Genomic DNA, 24,889 nt, shown 5'->3' on the forward strand with positions numbered 1-24,889 from the left:
TTATGAATATGTACATTTATTTTCCCAATTCACTGTTATAAATATATTATCATTGCGTAAATATCGCCTAGTGTAATCTAAATATCAACTTAACTTATCAATCCGTTAGTGTACGTACATATGTGTGTTATCGCTCAAATTTGCATATATCATATAAATACTTCTAGTTTATGTAATTGAATATTAACAACCATCTTTTCTGGATGACGCTCGCCTATCTTACATAAATTATAATACAATATTATCTAAAACACAATCAATATCACAGACGCTTTCCACAGTCAGATAATTCAGTAGCCGCTCGCAGCCACTTCTTGGGAATGGTGTTGCGCATGATCCTTATTGTGTTTACTGTACGTAATTGATTGGTTTGCGGTATTGTGGTGGTTCTGTAAATAGAAAAATGAACAGATGTTAAAAAAGCGCCGACTTTCTATGAAATGCTGAAAAGCTAGCGGCTTGGAATTAGTTATTTGTTAGTTATTGAAAGATATGTTTATCGCGTCAAACTATATCTCACCCTGACAAGAAGGTAATAACCTAATATGCTATCATATGTATATGGAAAAACGTGATTCCCCAGTTCCTGCTGGCAATTGACTCACAATTTTAATAACATTTTTAGATCAACCAACCGGAGTTATGTATTTACTTAACAGAGAACGGTTTTTATAAATCCTAGATGATTAATAAACTCCTATCGAGCTTTATTTTGCAAATTTACAATATATATTGTTTGTGAAGGTATGCGCGCATGATCTCCATACTGTAAGCGGAAGGGTGTGGCCATGAGTCCGTGAGGAACTTCCGGCCAATCAGCCTCACCTATTTCGTGTTGATCCTAGACCGATCCTTGACATTTACTTAAAGACGATCATAGACAGGTCGCCCTTCTCCAAATCTCAGCGCACCTAAATATGTATCTCAAAGGCAAACCATGGGGTAATAAGCACGATTGAATGGGTGTTACACTACAAACAGTATAGCTTAGCTTCCATCCTGGATTTAAAGGTAGCATTAAACAACGTGAGAACCAAGGCCATCAATGAGTCTCTAGCCAGAATAGAATTGGAGAGGTGTCTTACGTAATGGATAGTATCCATGCTAAGAACCATGATATCCAATCTGAGCTGGGAGAAACTCACTTAATCAGAGCTTTAAGAAGGGAGACATTCCAGGGTGGCGCTATCTCTCTGTTATTCTTTTTGATAGTAATGAATAAAATTTCGCAGATGTCGGACAGGAGCAGAGTGAAAGTGGTAGCGTGTTTCGACGATATTTGTGTCAATGGTGTTTCCTTCCCTTATGGGACGGTGTGCCTGTGAACTGCAAGACACGGAATGGTTAAAAATCTAACCAAATCGGAGCAAGTTAAGAGTAACCGAATTTCAGTTTGCGTGGCCAAATGGGCAAAGATGGACACTTACCACCAATGTAAAATATCTAGAAAAGATCCTATCCTATCGTGTAGTGCTGCCAGACATCGTAAGTTAGAGGGGGGGGGGGGTCTTATCGACGGCTGGGTTGTCAACCGAGCCCCAAGCCTCTATCAAAGCGTTGTATTCAGCGGCATCCTCCAGTCTGATAGAACAGGGCAGAGGCGTGCTGAACAGCCTGGGCTCGCTCAAATCACTTTCCTCTGTATCGTTAGCCATAGGATCACTAATGGGAATAAACAGTCCCACAGACTGCCCAGGGGGTTCTTGATAGTCCTTTGGTGGGCGTAGTCTGCGTTACGGTGGCGACTGTGAAGGGTGGAATCTACTGACACTACTTGACACCACGACAGGATCTGCTCCCCCTACAAACAAAGAAAACAATCGCGAAAGCTTTTGGGGCAAACGCGTGCAAATGCGTACAGGATTATAGCGGTTTTTACGAGCCACTGCCGTTCAGAACAATTCTAATTGCAGAAACGCCGGCGAGAAAGGAGATTGTGCGCGGAAGACCGTCAAAGCCAGCAAGAGCAAGAAACCTGTCTAGTCAGATTGTCGGACAAGAAATTATACAAAATAGTGAGCATATTGGGGCAAAGCGTAACAGCGGTGTTGGACAGGAATAGCAACCTGGACGTAGCCAGAGCAATTCTCTACGTAAATTTGTGCGAACTGCGGCTAAACAATGAAGTAGCTGAAAAGATTAGATGGACTTTTCGTTAGTATTTTTTATTTTAAAACGCATATACCGATATTTCGGGAACCACTTGTTCCCTTCTTCACTGCTACATGCCCCTTGTGAACCTTTCAATTAATTTAATCGCTAGAAACACCGCAAAAACATAGTTAGGACGAAGTAGCGTTCGGAGGTGCTGGATCACCCTATCTCAGAACTTTAAGTAGATTTACTCCAAACATTAGGATAGACGGTTCCATCTGCGCTTTTGACATTCAGGAGGAAAATTATCAGATCCCGCGGAGGTACGAATCAAGGCTCGTAATGCTACGCTAGTTTACATTGTGTCAGAAGAAACTCCAATGCAGTCAGGTGATTCTAGATAGAAGACGGCTTTAGAATAAGAAAACTACGTGCAGGAGTTCCGTCTCCGGCGCATTGATTGAATTTGTTGGTGGAAGAAAAGCATTGCTCATGTACGTGCCATCTAGGTGCCAACGACATTCCGATAAATCAGTACATGAACCACATGCGCACATCCCACCCTACATATTATTTTTGCCCATGCGCAACCAAATTGCCAAGTAGCTATTTCGTATCATACGAGGTTACATTTCATGCCTCCTAGAAACTCGACTTGAATTGTCTGTATGTGGTTTTCTTGTATGTGCAATATTCTTGATATAGGGGTGATATATCTTTAAGGCATATAAAAGAAACCAAACTGAAGAATGGGCGAACAGACATAGAGGCAATGACTAAAAGACTGAAAACAGAGAAGTGCAAATTGTATTAGTCCAAGAAGGTTTTAGACAGAACAACAAAAAATTGTGAGTGGTAAAAGTCTTAAAAGGGATTCATTAAAAAGGACATCAGTCTTCGCGTTGTTTATTGGGTCTTGCTGTCTGAGGACTACCGAAATACCATGGAGCGCTGGCTAAGGACCTCTTTGCATTCCGCAGATACACTGAACTGCTGTCCAATCCAAATGTTATGCATCCAAGAAGACTAAAATAGACTCATCAAGGAAATCCGAAGAGCACAGCGCGATATAGAAGTAGTCTGTAGTCTGAATCGAGGACGTACTGAAAAGGAATTTGCTTGTCATGCCAGGCAGAATGCTTGATTTTTTAAGTCAATTGATATGGGAGACGTGCCGCTTAACATGGAGAACATCGACCACTTAGGACCGATGCCCTTTGCTTCTCCAGATCTACCACAAGAAAGAAGGAGGAGCAACTTAGATGTCAACTAGAAATTTTCGGTAACCCACAGAGAATAATCTCAGATCGCGGATTAGTTTTCACGTTAACGGTATTGCCAAATTTTGTGAATCGAGCAAGTGGTTATTAACACCGGAGTGGCATGAGGAAATGGTCATATAGAAAGATATCTGTACTGACTAAGTTTAAACAGCACCATGAGTAGAAGCATACGAACCAGGCCATTTGAGTTGTTTGCCGACCTGTGATCTTTGTGACCTGAAGCTGATTGAAGAGGAAATAGTACCACATTCACGAAAGATAAGTCAAAATTACTAAACTCCTCTTTTTGGCAAACAGGGCATATTGTGAGCAACTTTTTTATACTTTGGCCCGGGGCCAATTTTACACTATTTGTCAGCCCCCTTCTCAACTTGTATTATATCCACCTACAATATATTATATAATCACTCATTCAACGGGGCAGGGTGGCCTTCATAACGAAAGGACATACAAACTCTGTATAATTTTACTGCACACTTTTTATTGACACTAGAGACCAATCAATCTTAATTTCACTTCATCAAGGGTTCATAAAGATAACATAAACTGCAGGCAATCAAACTTTACTTCCTACTTGATATTGCTCTGTTATCAGGCATTATATTCGCTTCAAGTGTCACCAAAAGTTTCAAGGTTTCCACTGCAACTAGTCCGTGATAACATAGTGGTGAAGCTGATCCAAATAGATAACTTGCGGATATATGCCAGTTTAAAACAAGTGAATAGAACACATGAATGGATTTCGGCGCGGACTATTTTCCAAGACATTATTCTTTATCTATTCCATGATTCATTGTATTATGACACCTGAAGGAAATAATTGCGCTTTTATATTCAAAATGAATGATGGCCAAATAAACCATGACTCAAACGCATTTATTTAAATGATGATGTTAGTTTGAAAACTGGATAAGGTTAATATTGGAGGTGGGAAAATTGTGTCAGTCCTATCATTCACTCTAATTCTCGGAACTCCATAGTTTCCGTGTTTTCACCGAATCACGTGATGTCCATACTGTATGTAGGTTTAAACGGTTCAAAATAAATTCCACGTGGTAGTTAGAAACATAAAAAGCCAAACAGACCGGGAATAGGTTTTCGCAAGATTTCCTTCCCCAGATCCTCAAAAACCCAGTAAATTAAACAACTGCAGTCCAATTCCGTCAAAATTGGACTCTTGGTACCACTTACATATAGTTAATTTAATAAAGAGAAATAAATAAATAATAGGGCCCAATCAATTTCTGAGCGCTGAGAGAAACGGAAACCCATGTTCAGCTCAGGATCAAACGAGATCCCAATCTCCGCTAACTAGACAAAGCAACAGAAATACAAACTTCGCAAACAAATTCATCCGGGACAGGAAATCTAACTAGGTATATCCAGGAAAAAACTGTCTTTAGCCCAAAGGTGAAAGAGGACTATAGAATGACCGAGGAACGGAGGGACACCTATTCGACCTCATAGGCAACCCCGTCCCTTGCCTAAGATAAGAGCTGGCAACGAAAAGGGGATGGTCGGAATGTGAGACACCGAAGGCTGGTTCTAAAACTCCTTCCACATGACCGAGAGATGAGAATACCTCGAAGGTAAAACCCATTAGATTAATGACACCTATGGAAACCTAAATTTAAACGATAAGTCATGATGGACATCTGCTAAAAGTTGGCTACAGGTCACGATGCCGCCCATTATCCTATGATGTACATCATTTTGGCTAGGAACACTAAGGAGGTGATTAAAATCAACAAGGTGGTGAATACCGAATGTAGATATTTTGGACAGTGATGGTCCAAAGAAACTGCTCACTAAGTTGAAAGCTTAAAATGTGGATCGCAAAAGTGAGCAAGTAAATGCACTGGATTCCAAACTCAATAACGACGATGTGATCCTTGCGCTAAGAATCCACGATGAAAGCTTGAAGGCATAATTGGATAGAACTTATTAGAGCCGCTAAACCAACCTTCTTCTCTGCGAAATAGAAATAAGTAGTTAATATTACCTTCGTTGCATGGAAGTCGGTAAAATATTGTATATAGTCACAGAATGTATATCGCGGTCCGCGAAGAAAAGTTGCCAAAAAACGCCAGCACAGAAAGCGTAGCTGGTGAAATAATAATCTAGCGAAAGTTTAGACCACAATACACAACAAGAAGACGTGTGAAACAGTTACGGTGGAGCTTCTTTCCACAATACCTTCGTCGTACCAATGGTACCAATCATCAGGAAGGTAGGTTAGCTCAAATACATCTGTGTGGTGGAACTTAGTATACAACCATATGTAGGAAATACCCATTGGAGAAGGTCCTATCACCTCTACTGTGGAACCTTGTAGTGAATACCCTGCTAATTTTACTGAGAAGAACGGGCGATCATACCCAAGGGTATACTAATAACAGCAGCATACTTTTATGACCATACCAGCTTGTAACCACTTCGGTCACGCTTCTCCCAGGGCAGAGGTGAGGCAGCGTCTAATGAGTTGCCTCCGCCCTGGAAGAAACCGCAAGTAACATATTTAAGAATATTTGGGTTCTCAATCGTTCCAAATGTACGTAAATTTATGTAAAACGGACAGTTTTGCCCTACTATAACTTTGTTAATAATAATAGTTATTCTACCAAATTTTCTACCGTCAGTGGCACCGAACTTGATGTCGCTCGACCCCCCCCTTCTCCTCGTTAAACTACCCAACTTTGCAGTTGATGTCAAAACTAAACCCAACTTCGAGAAATACGAATCGAAATTTACCCATTTGCTATCCCACCCCCAAAGAAATGTTTCATCCCTCTTTTGTATGTAGCTTTAATTCACTGTGCGCATGTAGTTTCACTGTTCCAACACTTCCACTAACTTTTATGTCAGTAGATATTACCGTCTTTGAAAAAATGTGTGTGGCAGGCAGACAGACAGATAAAAGAAGCTGAGGTAGCCCACACCACAACTGGCCTGAACTTCTTCTCCACTGTCCTGCACCTAGTACTTTTTGGGTGTCCCAGCCATCAGCCATCTTGACAGAATGGATTCCACTGCATGGTATAGTCAACAATGCGTTAATGCCACTTCCACCTTTCGATCACATTGCGCATAGAGTTTTTGAGTAACAGTGGGCGTCACCTTCTAAATGCTACTCCCATATAGCAACACAGCGCGGAACAGTTTCAACTTGATCTTGGTGTTGAGATAACTCATTTTCCAGATTTTAGAAAAGACAGTGAAAGCGGATCTGGCGCTGTTAATGCGTCAGGCAACATCCAGTTCGGTGCTACTGTCGGCAGGAACAACGTTTCCTAGATATACAAATTGATCGGCGACTTCGATGCTATTAATGCAGATAGGCAGGATTATCGTCAGACTGAGAACCTTGGTTCTGGTGGTGTTTATCTTCAGTCTAACTCTGCCTGCCTCTCATTCCAAATATATAGTCATTTGACTAAGGTCAATGACCCGGTGGTAAAGCAAATAGATAGCGTCAGCGTAGTCGAGGTATTTGAGGAACTCCCCCACGTCGTCCGGATAAGGCAGCATGAAGAATATCACCGATAACAAAAAGAAATAGGATCGGTGGCAAGATGCAACCGTGGCGGACTCCGCCTCAATATCCTCTGAGTTTTTACTTTGGCGCAGCAAGTGATATTTTGCAAAATTATGTGTCGCTCTGATAATAGCTATTAGATTCTCTACAAAGTCCCTCCTGCGCACTCCAGATACACTCCCTGTCCACATCAAAGCTTTCTCAAAGTCGATGATGGGAGGTGAAGCGAAAATCTAATCTGCGCACATTGTTCCAACTTGATCCATAGGGTGTTGATGTGGTCAATGCAGGGGGATTTGGAGCGGAAACCAACCTTTACTTCGTTTGAGTGCATTGATGGCCGAAACGATTCCTCTTGTACTTTGAGGAACAGTTTGTATCCACATTTTAGGGTGGCTAGCCATTCCATCCACAAGTGGATGAGCCTCACGAGGTTTGATAAATTTAAGCAACGTGGTGAAGTGTTCTTCGACCTCATCAACTGCTTGTTGTCATGGATGAGATGTCGAATGTTAATGTTCTTCACAGGACTATCAAACAATTTACTACTATATAAAAGCTCGTTCGTGATGCGGTATACACTTCTGAAATCATTGCGTTCTTCGGCATCTTCCGCTTCTCTGACCAACGCAATAGCAAATTTTCTCTTGTCATGACCCACACTACGCTGAACTCCCCGGGATTTTTCTCGGTATCGGAGTTCGAGGGCGTCACGCCCACCAGCACTTTCGGCAGTCAATGGAGCTTTCGACCCCTTCCGTTCATCGATCCGCTTCCATGATTCCGCAGTCAGCCAGATTTCATGAAGCCTCTTCAGAAGTACCCAATGAAAAGAGCTTTTTTGATGGCAACCCAATGCTAATCGTTATTCTCAGCCGGGCTTCTCAGTATATCTGCCGTCCGATCAGCAAAAAGGGCTCTCCTACTGTCGAGCGACAGCTGGATCATACAAACGGTTGATGTTGAACTTGGGGGGGGGGGGGTCGCAGTTCTCTTACTCTGTGAGAAGTGGCGAATGCAACACGCAAGCAAAATTAAGCAACCATCAGATGGAGATCCCTTTCGAAGCCAGTGTCAGTGCCCCTCTTGTTACCCACATCCAGGAGACAATTCCTAAATCTACTAGTGATCGCAAAATGGTCAATCTGATTATTCGTATGGTGTCGGTCAGTTGGAACTCAACTGAGCTTATGGCAAACTCTGTGCTCGAATAATGTGACAAGGCGGTGGAAGTTGCAGAAATCCCACAATTGCCGTTACGGTTGTTAAGACTGTGTTTCCCCTTCACATGTCCGAGCAAGGTATTGTCAGAGCCAACCTTGGTGTTCAGATCACCAATGGTGCTTACGGGAAAGTGCTGAAGAATTTGGGATATCAAAGCTTCCTGTTTGAATACTGTACGCAATATAGCCCGCTGTTAAGGCCAGACCTGTCTAGTTCGTTAGCGTGGTTGAGGTATGCATGGTAGAAAAGGGTTTTCCCACTCTGGGGAGAGGACAGAAACAGCTACTTCTACCGGAAGACCCATCGTCATACCGCCCAGTTTGGCTTATAGAAATGATAGGAAAAATGCTGGAAAGGGCCATTTATAATAAACTTTCTCTTTTATAGAATATAGGAATGGCCTATCGAAGCGACAGTTTGGCTTTTGTCAAGCTCATCCAATGATACACTTTATAAACGTGGCTTTTGAAGCTCCTTCGCGATGCGATGTCCTTCAATAAATATAATAAAATGGTAACGTTAGATGTCAAAAATGTGTTGAATTTAGGCAGCTTAGAATGGATAAAAAGCTCATTGACTAACTTGAGAGTTCCTAATTTTTTGACTTAGCTGACCGAAAGTTATCCCCGGGGACACTTTGGTATGATACGAGTGACGGATTTTGTGCAATTCGGTGTTTGGTCTTCTTGTGCCGGAAATGCTATGATAATCGGTAATTTGGCTGTGGTTATCGTCGTAAAACAACCTGGAGATGTGTACGCAAATGCAACCCTCAGCGCTATAAAAAGAGATGGTCGAGCTTTACCTGACTTAGGAACCGTAGGAAAATTAATTCGATTAGCTTCTAGGTTGATGGCCACACCATCGCCTTAACATCGGTTATAGAGTAGCTGAAGGTGATGATTGACGCGAAGATCAATTTCAAGCAAAGTCTGGACTATGTCGATGAGGAAGCGTCAAATACCAACATGCCTAACATTGGAGCAGCCGCAGATTATTTGTGCCCAGAGTGATTCACTTTACACTATTACATGCAGCATTGGTCTGGGTGGAGGCATTAGTAAGTGAGAGCAATCAGAAAAGGGTAAACATAAGGTACCGCTTAGTCGCGGTAAGGGTGTGCAGCGCTTTCAGGGCAATTTCAGGCGAGGCAGTGTGTGTTATTATGAGAAAGATTCCAACTGATCTTCTATAATACAAGCGGGGTGCGCCTGTATGGGAAAAGAAAAATGAATTTACTTGGAAAGGATGCAGAATACTGAAGAACGGCAAGGCGGGAGTCACTGAAAAATATTCGCAGCCATTCATTGGACTCACATATTGATTCCCTGTATTGAGGAGTGAATTCAGCGTCAACACCGTGAAATTACACCCATGATTCCTGGTGGTAACTTGGTGGTGACAGGAGTATCTGTACCGATTGCACACCTGAAGTATCAAGCATGTCTTATTCTACTGTCAGCAATTCTGCTCAGAGAGGAAGCACTTGGAAGATTCTATCAAGGTCAACTTAAGCCTGCAAAACATTGTCAGAGGTATACTGACGGAAGAAGAGGAATGGTTCAGTGCGGACTGAACTATGCCTCCGGTAGACTTTACGTGGAACTTGGTAAGACAGAATGCATCAGGAAGGCTCGAAAAGCTACGGTTTTCGTCCCTCAAAGTGAAGCCGACCTCGTGATTCCACGGGGAAGTAAGGAAGAGAAATTTTTAATGGAAATCTGTACACCGAAGGGTGGTAGATACTTTTTTCCATTCAGTAGTAGTTAGATGCATGGTCACGCAATTCGTGCAAAACGAGAATTCACTTGCCAGGATTGGTCTGAACATCGAAGTCGATGGTAAACGACCAAAAGGCAGACCTAAACAACGGTGGCTTGATGCGCTAGATGGGGATTTGAAAGCCTCGAGATTGCACACAGATCAGGCATTCGATAGAGCCAAATGGCGAAACCGATCACGACGAGCCGACCCCACTTGTGGACGGGACAAAGGCTGAAGAAGAAGAAGGAGTAGTAGTTAGATGCAGGCTTAGGACAATCCAAGTTTCTGGTTTCCATTGGAAGTCAGGTCTAAATCAGTTACGCACAATCTGCCCAAAAAATTTCTTTGGCCTTTAATTCGTGACACCCCATTCACCCTCGTGAGTACTCCGAAACAAATCTCATGACCAAATAACGTGACCACAGATAGTCTACATCGATTTGGGGTGACATGGTTCCATCAAAAGTCAAATATGGAGATAGATAGATAGTTTAAAAACGATTATGTCGTTCAAATCTTCCAAATACTCAACTAATTTTCCATAAAATCAATATAATTTTTTCGATATTTTCAATTCAGCTATTTCCGCAACGAAGTAAACTTCACTTGCTTGTTTCGTGATTTTCGATTAGATAACAATTAATGATTGTTGTTTTATATACACTGTTTTCCTTAATTGTTTTATCTGTTCAGTTTTCCTATCAAAATTTTGATAGTGATTACTAAATATAACATAATTCATGAATATGTGTTTGTGTGAATACTGCTATAAAGGAGAATTGCAGATTTGTACAATTAGGTAATCTGAGGAAATAGAGAATTGCTTAGGCGTACCAAGCGGGGATTTACTCAAGGAATGATTGCCCAAAAGAAAAAGAAAAGAAAGGTAAACAGAGGATTATGGTACTTCAAAGATTCTCAGATACTGAGTTATTTAGCTGATGAAATCATGAAGGATTAAGCATTTGTTTGTTACCATCAGATGGATAATTCTTGAGAGACTTCGCAACAGCTGATAAACAATGCGTTTCTTTCTTTTTGTTCGTCTCAAGTTTTTTTTTCAGCTGATAAGATATTATATGTGAACGTCCGAGCAAGATAAATGAAGTTTTGAAGTGCAAATTCATCTAATTAACTGCCGACAAAAGATTTCAAGTAGCAATAAAATCGAGTTGATACTTTGTACACTCTTCAAGAAACTGATCACCCGTTTGCAGTCATACACTTTTATTTCTATATTATGAGTCTCATTTAATTGCGCAATAGTTCAGATCAAAGTCTTCCACATATTTAACGAGTCATGGTGCAATGGCCGAGTTGATCAAACGTCATCCCCTCGATTCTCGTGCCCCGGGCTCAAGTCCTGATTGTTTGCTATGGATGTTTGCCTTCGCACTTGTGCTTGTCCCGCTGTTGTAGGATTATCACATGCGCAAAACTAAGTGTGGCGATAATGAAACACTCTCGTTGAAAATAGAGTGGGAAAAATGATAATAAAGGAGACTGAGTGTATGCTCTGTGCACTTGAAAACGTTATACAATATTGCAAAACAACTGAATCAGACAATATAGGTGGTGACTTAAGAGGTGGATCAACATCACACATCCCCTGAAGCTTTTGGTTAAGATTGGCGATTATTGAACGATATCACGCTCTGAGACTACAGATACATTGGTTTGACAGTGTGTATTGAACCCCTTCCAACCGCTCTCTTTAGAAATCTGCAGAGGGCAAATTAAACAGGGTATAAATTCGCTTACTCGCTGGACATCCAAATTATCATCCCTATGAGGCGTATCAAATTCATTGTCGAAATTTAGAAAACCATTCAAAGTATCAGAGAAACTTTCGAAAAGAGCTGTCCATTCAATTTGCCAAAGAAGGTTACATTCCTTGGTGAAACTTAGATTTGGTAAAGCAGAGAGGAACAAAAGGCTGGTTTAAGTATGGACTGCTTACAGTACAAGACCCCGTAATTGAAGTAGATTCTAGTCGAAAAATGTAGTCAACAACTGGGTAACTAACTTTTCCAGAGAGGGAACTGCATAGAAAGAAGTGAGGAAATGACAAACCAAGTGAACTTCCCAGCCTGCAGCCAAAATCACAGCTCAGGGCTACAGACATATACAGGATTATATTCATCCACCCACCTAGTGGACGCAAAGGTCTTTGATGCAAACTTTTGCGGAAGATCTAGTCTTGATAATCATCGACAAATACAGTCGGCGGATACAGTACGATTGCCTGAAGGTATCTTTGCAGATACGACACAGTCGATGCCTCCGTAGCGAACTGACAGTGAGCGATCAGAAGACGTAGAGCATCAAATCCAGCAACTATATCAGAAATTCTGCAGATTGCTCGGCTGCGGCAGGACTGTGTTAAGTAAAATCTAAGGACTTTCGACTACAATGAATTCCCTGGGTGTACACACACATAATAAATCTGATTTCAATTTAACCTAGCGTCATCTGATGATCGCAGTAGGAGCCTGCACAGATCCAAAGGTTGCCTTGATGCTACTGGCACAGCACAGGTCGTGAAACAGAAACGACTCATATAGACTTGATACCATTGGCGCCTGTAAAGGCAACTATTCGTACGGCCATGCGTCCATCAGGAAATCCTTGAGTAAACATCGGGCGAGTCTGATGCCTGCGGGTCATATGGTTTCCAAATTTTGAGGCGGCACACTCTGCTCTGATTGTCAAAAAAGAAAAATGACCGAGAAATCCCAGACTGTTTGAGGATCAGAGAATTAATAACTTTCACCCACGAGCCACTCGTGGAAGGCGGGTTGGGCTCAGAATGTTTTTCGAAAATTCGATAATAGAACTGACTGGACTTCTCGGAAAAAGGGAGCCATATTCCAGGCGAAGATATTTGCCACACTATGGGCAGCGGAAGAATAACTACGATAAAAATAGGGGGTGGGGATCAGATCACTTGAATTCGTTCCGACAGTCGGGCAGCATGCCCAGCACTATACAGGGTGTCCGTTTATGTTGGTACACATTTTAATGTGTGGATAGCACTACTTGTTTGAGGAAAACCGGTTCAGAGAATGGGCACCTGTCTTTTACCATTGCAAAGTTATAGGGTTTTTCGTAAATGGGGTTGCTTTTTGACAGTATTCACGAAAAACACTATAACTCTGTAACGGTAAAAGATAGAGTGCCCATTTCCTGTACCAATTTTCCTCAAACATTAAAATTTGTACCATCATAAATGGGACACCCTGTATAGCAACAACATATCATGCCATTTGGTGTGGAGCTGCCAGTTACTGCTGAAATTCAACTGACTGAACAAAACACCGCTGATATAGGTGACAGGACACTCGGATATCGCTGGCAATGAAGTGGCTGACAAACTCGCTTACCAAAGCTAACATTTAGCATCAGGCCATCCACTGTCAGTTTTACTCTGAAGGGTGGAATTGCAAGGGTTCTCACAGCAAAACGTAAAAACTGAACTCCCAGGCGACAGGCGATAATCTTTTTGAAAGGAACGGGGTCTTCAGAGTGGCATTTTTACTGTCCTTTAAAAAGGAAACATGAAAATCCTGATAGAGCTTAACCTACTACTTTGATAAAATCGGGGTTGTGGTTTCGACTATATGTAATCAATGTGAAGAAGAGAAGGAGACAGCCCGGCATCTTTAGACTTTACTCGAAGACATCTCATAAAAGTTTTCTTCAATGTAGAATTCGAGCACTATCAGCCTTTGAAAGATATTCTAAAATTCGCAAAAGCCTGTGAACGCAGGATGCACGAGGCCGTTGAATAGGCGATTCCAATTGATAATACAATTGCGCTAGTGAAAGGCTTGAGAGTTTGAAGCTGCCGCCCCGCTATATTTCCACTTAACTTTACCTTTCCATTTTACATTTCGACTCCAACACTACCCTGGATGCGAAGCCAGGAACGCGAATGACAACGTATGTCCATTCTAATAAAACAAAGGTCGCTATTGATGTGTTTTCCTGCTTTAGAAATAACTATTTATGCATGGAATGTGGAACTCACGTGTTCGTATGCACACATGCTGTTCATATACACAGACCGGTCTCCAGGCAGTTTGAACTAGTGCTGAAGGCAGCTCTGCGGACGTGTTTTCAAGATCCAGGGATATAGGACTGTGGGGGTTTACTCGTAGTATAAAACAAGCGCCATCGGAAGACGGAGTTTCACCAGACGATGAGAAAATTGTAAAACGTCTAGAACATCCATCTGCAGAGGTACAGTTCACAGGAGCATTGTGGAGGGAATTATTATTAACAACTCAATGGGTCATTCTGAACTTTCTACTGGAGACCGTACACAAAATAAAATGACTTCTTCAATGCCAAGCAATTCAAAACGACATTTGTCATCTGCTTCATCTTCCCTTTTTGGAATTTTGTGACAATATGTTCGGAGGATCTTAAGACGTTAGATTCCCTGAAGAGGATGAACTAGATCCCAATGTTGTTGAACTACAGGGTTTTCGGCGAAGCTGAGCATAGGTGCACCAAAATTCCTCCAGCCCCAAAATGCGCAAAAGCCTAAATCATCATGTTGAAGAATCCGATTCTTTGACATTGATAAATAGAGACTTAATACCATTGCTTACTATTTCAAGGAAGTAGATGCAACAACATCACAAGATGAAAAAACGAACCTTTGAAGCAAGAGAGGTGACAACGCACAAACCTGGGTGCCATGCGCTTCGTTTTCTTCGTCGTCTCCACTACACCGCCATTCTCACCAGCCGGCCTAGTCTTATGCGGATGTCACAGTCTAGTACCGATTCTGCCTAACACAGAAACGTGCAATCGTGGGTCAGCGGGACACTTAGGTGCTTAGGTGCAAGCCAACCAGCACGGTCACCTTCAAGCACTTCTTCTGTTTTTTTTTTGATGGTTCTGGCCTCCATTTAGGAGAAAGTCCCCTGTAAAAGCGTTATACAGGGTATGTAGATTCCTTTTTGAAGACACCTTTCTGTGATGGTGGACAGCACCATATGAAATGCAAGGTTGTCTCGTCCTCTTTCCGCCATTGGCTGCAAACGTTGATAATAGTTTATGAAGAAGTGTCCCATAATAAGTGTTACTAGATTGTTCATGCCCCTCTTCTCAACCTCAGATTCTCTTACACACATTGTTTCCCTAGCGACATGAGTTCGAATTTTTTAATCGACTACATAATTTTTTCTGACTTGACTTTGTCCTTCAGAATAGAATTAACAATTGAGCCTTTGATACCATAAATGGATTGTGCAGTCAGCCTCTTGGCGCACCAATTTGTCTAGCTCCTCAGGGAAAATCGAATGCACTTGCATCCACATAAGCAACGTTTTGTTCAGTCGACCGAAATTGAATAGCTTCTGGTAGCACGTGTATACCAGCTGGTTTGATATGGTTTTACTATCAATTTTATAGGGATGGATTTTGGGTAGCACTTTCCTATGCATTACTAAAGAGTCAACAAGAAACATATTTTCCATTCTTTGTGTATAAATGGCAGGATTAAAGCATTTGATAAAGCTATCCCCAATTTATTTATTTAATTTAACGGACAACAAACAGAATAAATTCCAATTAATTATTCTCCTTAGGAGGAGGAGAAAGCAAAAAACTTATCCTACGTTTAAAACTACTTAAAGTAGGGAAGTAAAAAGGACCAAGCTGTTCTGCATTATAATTTCGGCAAAGCCTAGGAATCGGGGAATGAAAGGAGACTTCGAGCTCTGCGAAGAGCACATTGAAAATGTCTGCGCTACGTGTGTTATAAGACGCAGGACGGCAGGTGATCTCGTTAGCGCCGGAGCAGTCCATCAGACCCGAGCAAAAGTTTAAAGAATGTGCATAAATCCAGATAGGATCTACGCTGTTGTAGGAAAAGAAGGTTCAGAAAGCGGAGGCGGGAGGGGTAATCCACATGAGGGAAGCTTTTCTTAAAGAAGAGGGAATGGGTGAATTTACGTTGCACATTTTCAAGGGCAAGACAATCACAGTTACGGGAGGGTGACCAAATCACGGAGCAATACTCAAGGGTATTCCTCACGAGGAAATTGAAGAGAGCTAAAGAGGGTTGGATGGAGTCAAAATCAGAGGAGGAGCGAAGTATAAAGCCTGACAATTTTGCTGCTCGATTGATAACATCGAGGCAGTGGGTGTCAAAACGGAGCTTATTGTCGAAAGTGACTCCGAGGTCTTGAGTGGAATTTAAGCAGGATAAGGAATGTCCGTTAAGAGAATAGGAGAAAGAAGTGGGTGAGGATTTTAGAGAGTAGCACATAGAGTGACACTTTTTGACGTTTAGCGCTAAACCATTAGTCGTGCACCAACGAACCAGAGTGTCCACGTTAGATTGAAGGGAAACACAGTCCATAGGCGACGATATAGCACAAAACAGCTTAAGGTCGTCTGCATAGAGCAAACAGGGACAAGTAAGGAGGGGAAGAAGGTCGTTAATAAAAAATAAAAATAACAAAGGACCCAGATAGATCCCTGTGGGACGCCAGAAGAGCGGGAGAAGGAGCGGGAAGTGCAGCCATCAAAAGAGACGCGGCAGGATCGGTTGGAAAGGTAAGAGACAAGCCATAAAATAAGTGGTATGGGAACGTTTAGGGCCGAGAGTTTGGATAGAAGTATCTTGTGATTTACAGTGTTGAAGGCTTTCGCGAAGCCAGTGTAAATGGTATGCACTTCTTGCCGTGAATTTAGACATTTGGGGACAAAGTTGGTAAAGTCAAGCACGTTGGAGGCAGTAGACTTACTTTTAACGAAGCCGTGTTGTTCTTTCACTATGTGTTGGCCAAAGTGGGCGGACAACCAGTCGCTGACGTATCTTTTCAGGATTTTGGAACAGGAGGAAAGGAGGGAAATGGGATGGTAATTCTCGGTAAGCGAACGATCGCCACTTTTGTGAATGGGGATAATGAGAGCCTCTTTCCACAAGCCGGGAAAACGATTCTCTTCGAGGCTTTTGTTGAAAATAACAGATAGGGGAAGCGAGATGGAATATTATCAACCAGTTTTGAGCAAAAAGAGGTTTGGAAGACCATCGTAGCCAGGTCCAACATTGGCATCAAGTTTGCCAATGAGGTATTTGACAAGGATAGGGGTAAGAAGGGGAATGGTAGGCGACGCGGGGCAGGCAGTAAGCCGTAGTCAGGTCTCAGTTCACCGCAATAGCATTTTCAGAAGGTTTCTGTCGCATTGAGATTGCACCTTAGAACTTGGGATCAGGATATCATAACCCTCTATGAGATTTGGTATCCAAGAAAAAAGGGCTCCTTCCTGGTAATTTTAGAATCACTCTTTCACCAAGCCTTCCTGCATGAACGAGTGGAGTACTTTCCTGCCTCCTGCTAGAGTCTGACCTCCTACTGGAAAGAAGGAAGCATTCTGAAAAATCTCAGAAGTCACTATCGAAAATAGTGCTTACATTCAAAAAAATATCCTTAATCATAGGTTTCAACAAAAAGTTGTGAACGGAATTCTGCTTGAATTTCAAATTCCGTTCGAAATTTGCATATTCTTGGTCTACACTGTCTGTCTGAGCCCCCTAGCGATAAGAAGAAGTGCAGTAAATTTTTACCTGTTTACAATTTACTCTCTTCCAAGGAATGCACTTTTCTGATAATTGTAATTAAAAATTTATGAGGGAAAATATAGCTCTGAAGTTCCTGTCCATTAAGTCAACCCAAACAACGTCTTATCTCAGAGCTTTATATTTCTTGGAAGCAGACGCTTAACGTGAACATGTGTATTATTGTTCATATCTTAATTTAATTTGAGGCAGCTGCAGTGTCTCGAAAATCATTTGGTTTGTTAAAATCTAATCCTTAACAACACAATATACGCTCATAAATAAAATAAATAATACTTTCTACCGAGAGCGTTTCTGGCGTCAATGAAAATTAATTAGGACGAATTTCAATTGTATTTTGATTAGAGCTTATCTGCAGTGTTATTAGGTCTATTATTAAAATTATTTATATGTATATGCCCATTGGTATGTTTTTTCGGTGAATTCCCTGGAGCTAATAGTTTTTTCGAGAGCCTGAAACGGAAATTCCAATGAAAAAAGGGAATAATAGAGCAGGCAAATAGAAAACAGGCTCCCTTCAGATTATCAGATGATTCTATCCCAATTATAATTTGTCTATCTACATAGGTCCCGATGTTTGTGCTGAAGACTGCCAGTAGTAGTAGGTTACTCAGTTAAGCGTGCCCTACTAATTCTGAAAACTGACACTTGATCAGAATTAATCACCCCTACAATAGCATGTCTCTTTGACTCCATTTGGCAATAAGCTTTGGTCAATAAGCTATACAACATCCTTTACTTCTATCTGCCAGCTATTTCTTAGCTATCTAGGAGGGCGGAAATCCAAAGTGAAGAGTCAGAAGCAGTTGTTCTCACTTTACACTAATCCAAAAGGTTCAGCCCTCTCTGTTATTCTTTTCACAGCGGATATCCGCCTAATCCAATCAAGATCCTGGAATATACCAAAGACTTAGATAAAGAATGCGATGGAGCTCGTCTCAATTCATATTTAGACCAGCTCTACCGACACTCTATCAAGCAGAAATTGTCCCTTAAACCGTAAAAAGACCGAACAATTGTATTAAGAACAATAAGGATAACTCAGAAAATGGCTTCCGGTATCAGGAGCCTGCCCTTAAAAATGAATACTTCTCCCATCATCACAGTGAACAAGGTTACCTATCTTGGTATTATTATAGGCTTAAACCTTGTAGTGATCGCCACTTCGTGACAAGGCAGAGGTGAAGCCACGTCTGATGATTTGCCTTTGCCCTGGATGAAACCGTCATCTATTTTTCTATAAAGTTGGATTCAAGCCCAGAGCAGAAGGGTCCGCGAGCCAGAAATAAAAGGGGAAAGTTTCTCTGCAATTGGCCCGGTCCGCCATCAAGTGGATGGACTTAGGACTCCTTCACGCCCTTAAACATAAATTTAGATCTACCTCGGCCGCCTTAGGCCTGATTTTGTCTTGAATATAATTCATAACTATGTCCCGCTTCCTAGGTAGAGGTGAGGCGGCGTTTGATGAGCTGTCTCTGCCATGGGCGAAGCCGTCGACTATTTTTGTGTAACTCTGCTCGAACATGGGATGGAAAGGGGTGGGCTTTGTGACCACGACAACAAAGGTTAACGATTTCTAGTCTTCTACAACTTTCATCGTCTCATCATATACTATTCGAGCAGAGGGTCTGCCGTATTATCATTGGAGTTTCGGCTGACTGGGTATAAACATCTAATCAAATCGATCATATTGCTGCTATCAGCAGTGGATTTAGGTGTTGACACCGATCTCGGAAGTCAGCATGCTGTGCAAGCGTCACAAACTTTATATAAACCGGTTGAGAATATTTATGAACATTGCGCTTCCATCAAAAATATATTTGTCCCTTAACACATTACAGATCATTTTGGAGCAGTATTCGAAGTTCATATCTCCACTTCAATTGCTCTTCATCGATTTCAACTACAGAACGTGTATTTGAAGTGTTTTACACAGGAAATCATTTTGGAGAAACTGATGACCCCACCGAAAGAAGTCGAAAACTTGGTGAAGTATTGTAATAAGAATGCTGCGATACCCTTGAGGTTTGAAGTAACAAAGGCACCTTGAATTTGTCTTTAGCAACCGACTTGGAGTACATCATGTAGGAAGCACATCAAAGTTTATAGTTGGGGCCTGGCATGGGATTTTAGACGTAGTCCTAGGGAGGGTCTTATGGGTGAGCTAGTTAGGAATTAGAGAGTATTGGGTGAGTGAGTGAGGTATACTCGGAAGCTAAAGTAACGTGAGCAGTAGGAACTTTAGGAAGCTCCTGAAATCTCTCGAAGCGTATGATATTTCCTAGACCTTTTTGAAAGTGGTAAGGGTTAATGTAACGTTGGAAAACAAACACGTAATACCTTATATACATTGCAATATGCATATTAAGAAGCAATCAATAACTGTTCTGTATCTGTTGATGGATGTATTACGTAACGAAACAAATTTGCATGCATTTCTGAACATTGAAGGCGCGTTCTTCTTTTTCTTCAGCATTTGTCCCGTTCACAAGCGAGGTCGGCTCGTCGTGATCGGTTTCGCCATTTGACCCTATCAAATGCCTGATCTGGATGCAATCTCGAGGCTTTTAAATCCCCATCCAGCGTATCAAACCAACGTTGTTTCGAACGGCTTTTTGGTCGTTTACCATCGATTTCGATGTTCAGACTAATCTTGACAAGCGAATTCTCGTTAGCACGAATTGTGTGACCATACCCCCTCTCGCAACTTTTCCATGATCGATGTAACCTCATAACGATCGAGGATATCCTCATTTCGGATGTGATCAAAACGTATTACGCCGCCAGTCCAAAGTAACATCGTCGTCTCCATTACCGCAAGGCGCCGTTTGTCTTTCATAGTCGGCCAACACTCAGAACCATAGAAGACGACAGGACCGACGACATTGATTTGAGATGTTTGTTGATACGTCGATCACAAAGAACACCGGTTGTGGAACACCAATTCATCCAGGTTACGTTAATACGTGAAATAATTTCATAGCGCAGTTCTCCATTGGCTAATAGCGTTGATCCGAGGTATTTAAATCGCTCAGTTCTGGGCAGATCACTGCCGCTGACAGTGATTGTGCCTGTTTCATGGGAATCGGTTGTCAAAAATTCAGTTTTATTCAGATTTAATCTGAGACCGTGTTGCATGAGGTGATAATTCCATTTTTGGTCAAGTTGCTCGAGATCAATTTTGCTATGTGATGCTAGGAAAACATCATCTGCATAAAGTAGTGTATAGGGCGATAGACGTTGGATGTCCCGTGTGATGGTGTCCATAACAAGAACAAAGAGGAGTGGTGAGAGGGCGCTTCCTTGATGAACACCAACAGAGGCACGCTTTCTTTAGATGCAGAAATGCAATGTAAAGCGGGCGGTGTTTCTCGCCGTGTTTCTCCATGAGTAACCGCGCAGCGTGTATTGCGTCAGTAGTTCCACAGTTCCGGACAAATCCGGCTTGATTCACGATTATTTCAACGGTTTCGCGAATGCGGTTGTCAAGAGAGCGTTCAATAATCTTCATGGTATGGGATAGTAACCGAATCGGACGGTAGTTTGAACATTCTGCTGAACTACCTTTGTTTTTCCATATTGGAACCGTGGTACTTTCTTGCCAGTCAGATGGTGTTCTTCCTTCCTGAATAACCCGATTAAAGTGTTGGGTCGCAGCTCCTGTGGTTTTCTCCGATTTCATTCGTTTTATTGCCTTCTCGACTTCATTTGCGCTGATATGAAAGTCCTGGGGGTTTAACGTGATACTTGCCGTGTAAGCATAATTCCACGGTCCTCTTCGGATACGGATTGATTTAGAGGCCACAATCAGAGCCCTGCCATGACTGGCACAGCGGTACTGGTTTATAATGAATGTAGGCTCAGCATTCATACCAGTGGATGCAAGGCCTGTCTAACACCTTTGCCGCAACTAAACCCGAGTTGTACAACGCAACTCCACGCTTGAGCCCCAAGGAGCTCTGGCCTGGACGTAGGCATAACCACACCATAAAACTACCACAAGGGAGCCAACCGCAAATAACCGGGCCGAGAACATATCCTCCAAGAATTGTCTTGGACCATATGCCCTCAGAAGGGCATCCCGGTTCCCATGGTACCAGATAACCTCCGGTGTGGCTTCGTGGCAAGAGCCACTTCAGATGAGTCCCTTGCAGACTCGGGTCTGATCACCCTCCTCGAGTACGTGGAAGTTGCGCTGACAGGTGGAACTTCTCCAAACGTCAGCATTGGTTGTAGAAGTGGAGGATGAGCAAATTCTTCAGTTGGAATCTGCTCGAAGTATTTTCGCCATCTATCCGTCGCGGCTCGATGGTTGGTCAGCAAAGTACCGTTCTTGTCATTAACGCAACAGAAGTGTTCGATATCCTGTGTGCGTTCCTTTTGGCTATTAGCAAGTCGATACAGATCTCTCTCGCCATCCCGCCTTGGTCGCGTTCGAGAGAAGAATCCTCCGAAGAATTTTTGGCCCCCTACTTAAGGATGGACGATTCCGTAGCCTACACAATGACGAAATCTATGAGCGATACCATGACTGTCCGGTTGTGGATAAAATCCGCCTCATTAGGTTACGGTGGGCGGGTCACTTAATCCGTATGGATGAGGATGATCCCGCCCGGAAAGTCTATAAGGGCAATATCTATGGTAGAAACAGAAGACGAGGCAGACCCTGCCTAAGATGGAGCGATGGCGTAGGTCAGGACGCCAGACAGCTTTTAAGGATATTGAATTGGTGGACCTCGACGCAAAACCGGGATGTCTGGAGTTCCTTATTAAGGCAGGCCTAAACCGGATACCGGTTGTTGCGCCGTTGATGATGATGATGAATACCATAGTCTTTAAAGCTAGTCAGTATTGGGTGAGATATTGTTATCACTAAGCATCATTTTAGACGATCTTCTGCTCTCTCCGTTCAGAGGCCTGGGTTCCATTCGTCGTTCCATAACGTCTTCCATGAGCAGAATATCTGCTTGTTGCATGAACCTCATTTCGAAGGGCAGATCAGCTTCTCAGCATGGAAAACTTTTCACCTTCTTACAATTGCCTTTTTTCTTTCGTCCAAGGTTTCCAAAGGGGAAGTGAGAGGACGGTTTGGCAGTGGAGCCTAAAATTAAAGGTATTAAAGCTAGTTTTTAACCTTCGGCAATCATTTGATACTACTGAAAACCCTTTTACGATTCCATATTCTGTAGGAATTCGTCTTCAAGGGCCAAGTTAGCAATGGCAGGGATTCTTACAGACCTGGAATCTTCTGGAAATCAGGGGATCTTGCTTCCAGTTCATAGATTCTAGAATGAACCGTCAGTTGTACTTTCACGACATGCTCCACAGAAATTGTTTTTTTTTGCTAAAGAGTTTTGTTGATATAGAATAAAACAGTGATGACTTGGCTTCCGCAAAGTCAACATAAGAACATGATTTGTTAGGCTTAATTTACTCTTATCGAAAAGTGGTAGCATCCGTTCCGGTAGAACACCTTTAAACGTACTTGAATTCATACTATATTTTCTACGCAATTAAGGAAGCTTAGACCTGGATTTGTCATTCTATTCATATTAATTTTAGGTCACCTATCTAACGACAAGATATAATGAGATTGATTAATAATGGGGTGATGCATTGTTGATCTAATTCTAATCATTGCAGCCATTATACATTGATAAGGAAGGTGTATGTACCTACATACAAAGGTATATCATTTTTATATTCGGTGATAAAAAATTGATCAATCTTGGCACGCAACAAATCAATTAAGATGAAATGCGCATTTGTGAGAATATATTTTACAACACATCATTTCTATATATGTATGTACTCTATAAGGTCATGTGAGAAACCTTTCTAATACTCAAAATCGAGTGTATGTTATATAAATATCTTGTCGGACAAAATATATCTATCTGTGGACAATCCCAGGTAAGGACCAAGGGTTCCTTCATGTTTCGCAAATCTTTCAATTATAGGTTTGTTGGAACTACTTTTCAAGTTAAGGGTCTTAGAGTATTGGAAGCAATCTAGGAAGGGCAAAGCCCATGTTGTTATGTTTCATCGTCAAAACCAGCTTCAAATAATAAGTAACGCAGTTTTACCTAACAAACAAATTAAAGCTTTCTAATCGACATCATGATTAACCTTTGAATCACACAAAATGAAATAGGTCCAGACCAACCTTGTAGAATCAAAAAAAAGCCCCAAATCACCCATTTAATTAAGCCGGCATGATCAATCGTGTTTCACAGATAGCAGAAATTCGAGGAAATTTTAAAGCAAGATTTGAATCTTCGAGATAATTTCACATCTGAGTAAACTTTTTAAAATTTTGCTTACATTGTTCAGATTAATTGTCTCAGTCCCGTCATGCAAATGCACTATCAACGAATATGAGGTCATAAAGATTAGTGCCAACTTGGCTGGAGAAAGTACCGACAATTAGGTGCCTGGATACACACTCTAGAATTGACTCTCCCTGTGTGATCCAATCTAAATATACATCGTAGATAAGATAATTTTGATTTTCGACTAGTTTTCTGCCTTCAATCTAAAGTCCGGCTTACCTGGTTTTTATCCACATTATTCTGACTATTGAAAAGATTCATGTCCAATGCCTCCCGTTGCCTGTTCTTGGATTTGAATCGTCCTGACCGTGAAATGGAAAATCGTCGTTTTGTCTCGTTGAGTTTTTCCGTTGGTATATCCTCTTTGTGAATGATACTATCCAAAAATTTCATCTCCTTGGGCATTTTGCTCATTGGATCCAGGACTATGTACACAAGCTTCCAGGGAATATACGTTGCGTTCTATAATTCGAACCACCTGTTCGAACGGAACAACCGATGTTAATCACTACTAATGGCTTCGTCCGATTGCACTTGTAATTCTTTGAAAAACACTTTCCCGAATGAAACGTCTTACTCAGTTGCAATTATTAAATTGATTGTATCCGCAAAACGCAACTTAAAAAATTAATACAACGAAACGGAGACAACTTGGTGTTCGTTAGTCGTATCGGAGTTGGCGTTTTCGCACCGTTTCTAACGACGGCAAAGACGAAATATACCAAGAAAAATAAAAAGTTAAATACACAAAGACACTACTCAAAAGCAATATTTATTTTACTTGTATTTATCAATATCGAATCGGTTAAATCGAACATTTGTTGTTTTTTTTTCTACCGTGATAAGGTCTTCCTCTTGGAATCGTCCAAATCGGGGGAACGTGTGTATATGCGGTCGGCGAAATTTGTAGTCTCGTCTGTGGGGGCTTTTTCGTGAAAGTCCGAGCTAGATATCTTCTTATCAGTCGGCACCTGGTAAATTAGCGAAATAATCAGTACACTATCTGTACAGATGATATACATCCAGCGAAATTCATATGAAATCACCAGTTCAACTT

General features: G+C 41.7%; 1 protein-coding gene across 1 annotated transcript; it reads right to left on the bottom strand.

Annotated features, from left to right (window-relative positions):
- LOC119652989 lies at positions 1–24,649 on the bottom strand. Its single transcript, XM_038057413.1, has 2 exons — positions 24,052–24,649; positions 1–389 (listed from the first exon to the last, which is right to left on the bottom strand). The coding sequence occupies exons 1-2, from the start codon at positions 24,244–24,246 to the stop codon at positions 291–293; spliced, it is 294 nt and encodes a 97-aa protein (XP_037913341.1). The 5' UTR covers positions 24,247–24,649; the 3' UTR covers positions 1–290.
- Positions 24,650–24,889: the final 240 nt, after the last annotated feature.

This window comes from Hermetia illucens, chromosome 3 (assembly GCF_905115235.1).
Source record: "Hermetia illucens chromosome 3, iHerIll2.2.curated.20191125, whole genome shotgun sequence".
In the NCBI taxonomy this organism is placed as follows: domain Eukaryota; kingdom Metazoa; phylum Arthropoda; class Insecta; order Diptera; family Stratiomyidae; genus Hermetia; species Hermetia illucens.

Coding starts and splice junctions, on each gene's coding strand:
- LOC119652989 (XM_038057413.1), bottom strand. CDS start 24,246: ATGAGCAAAATGCCCAAGGAGATGAAATTTTTGGATAGTATCATTCAC. Junction 390..24,051: donor ATAATGTGGATAAAAACCAG/GTAAGCCGGACT, acceptor TTCTATTTACAG/AACCACCACAATACCGCAAA.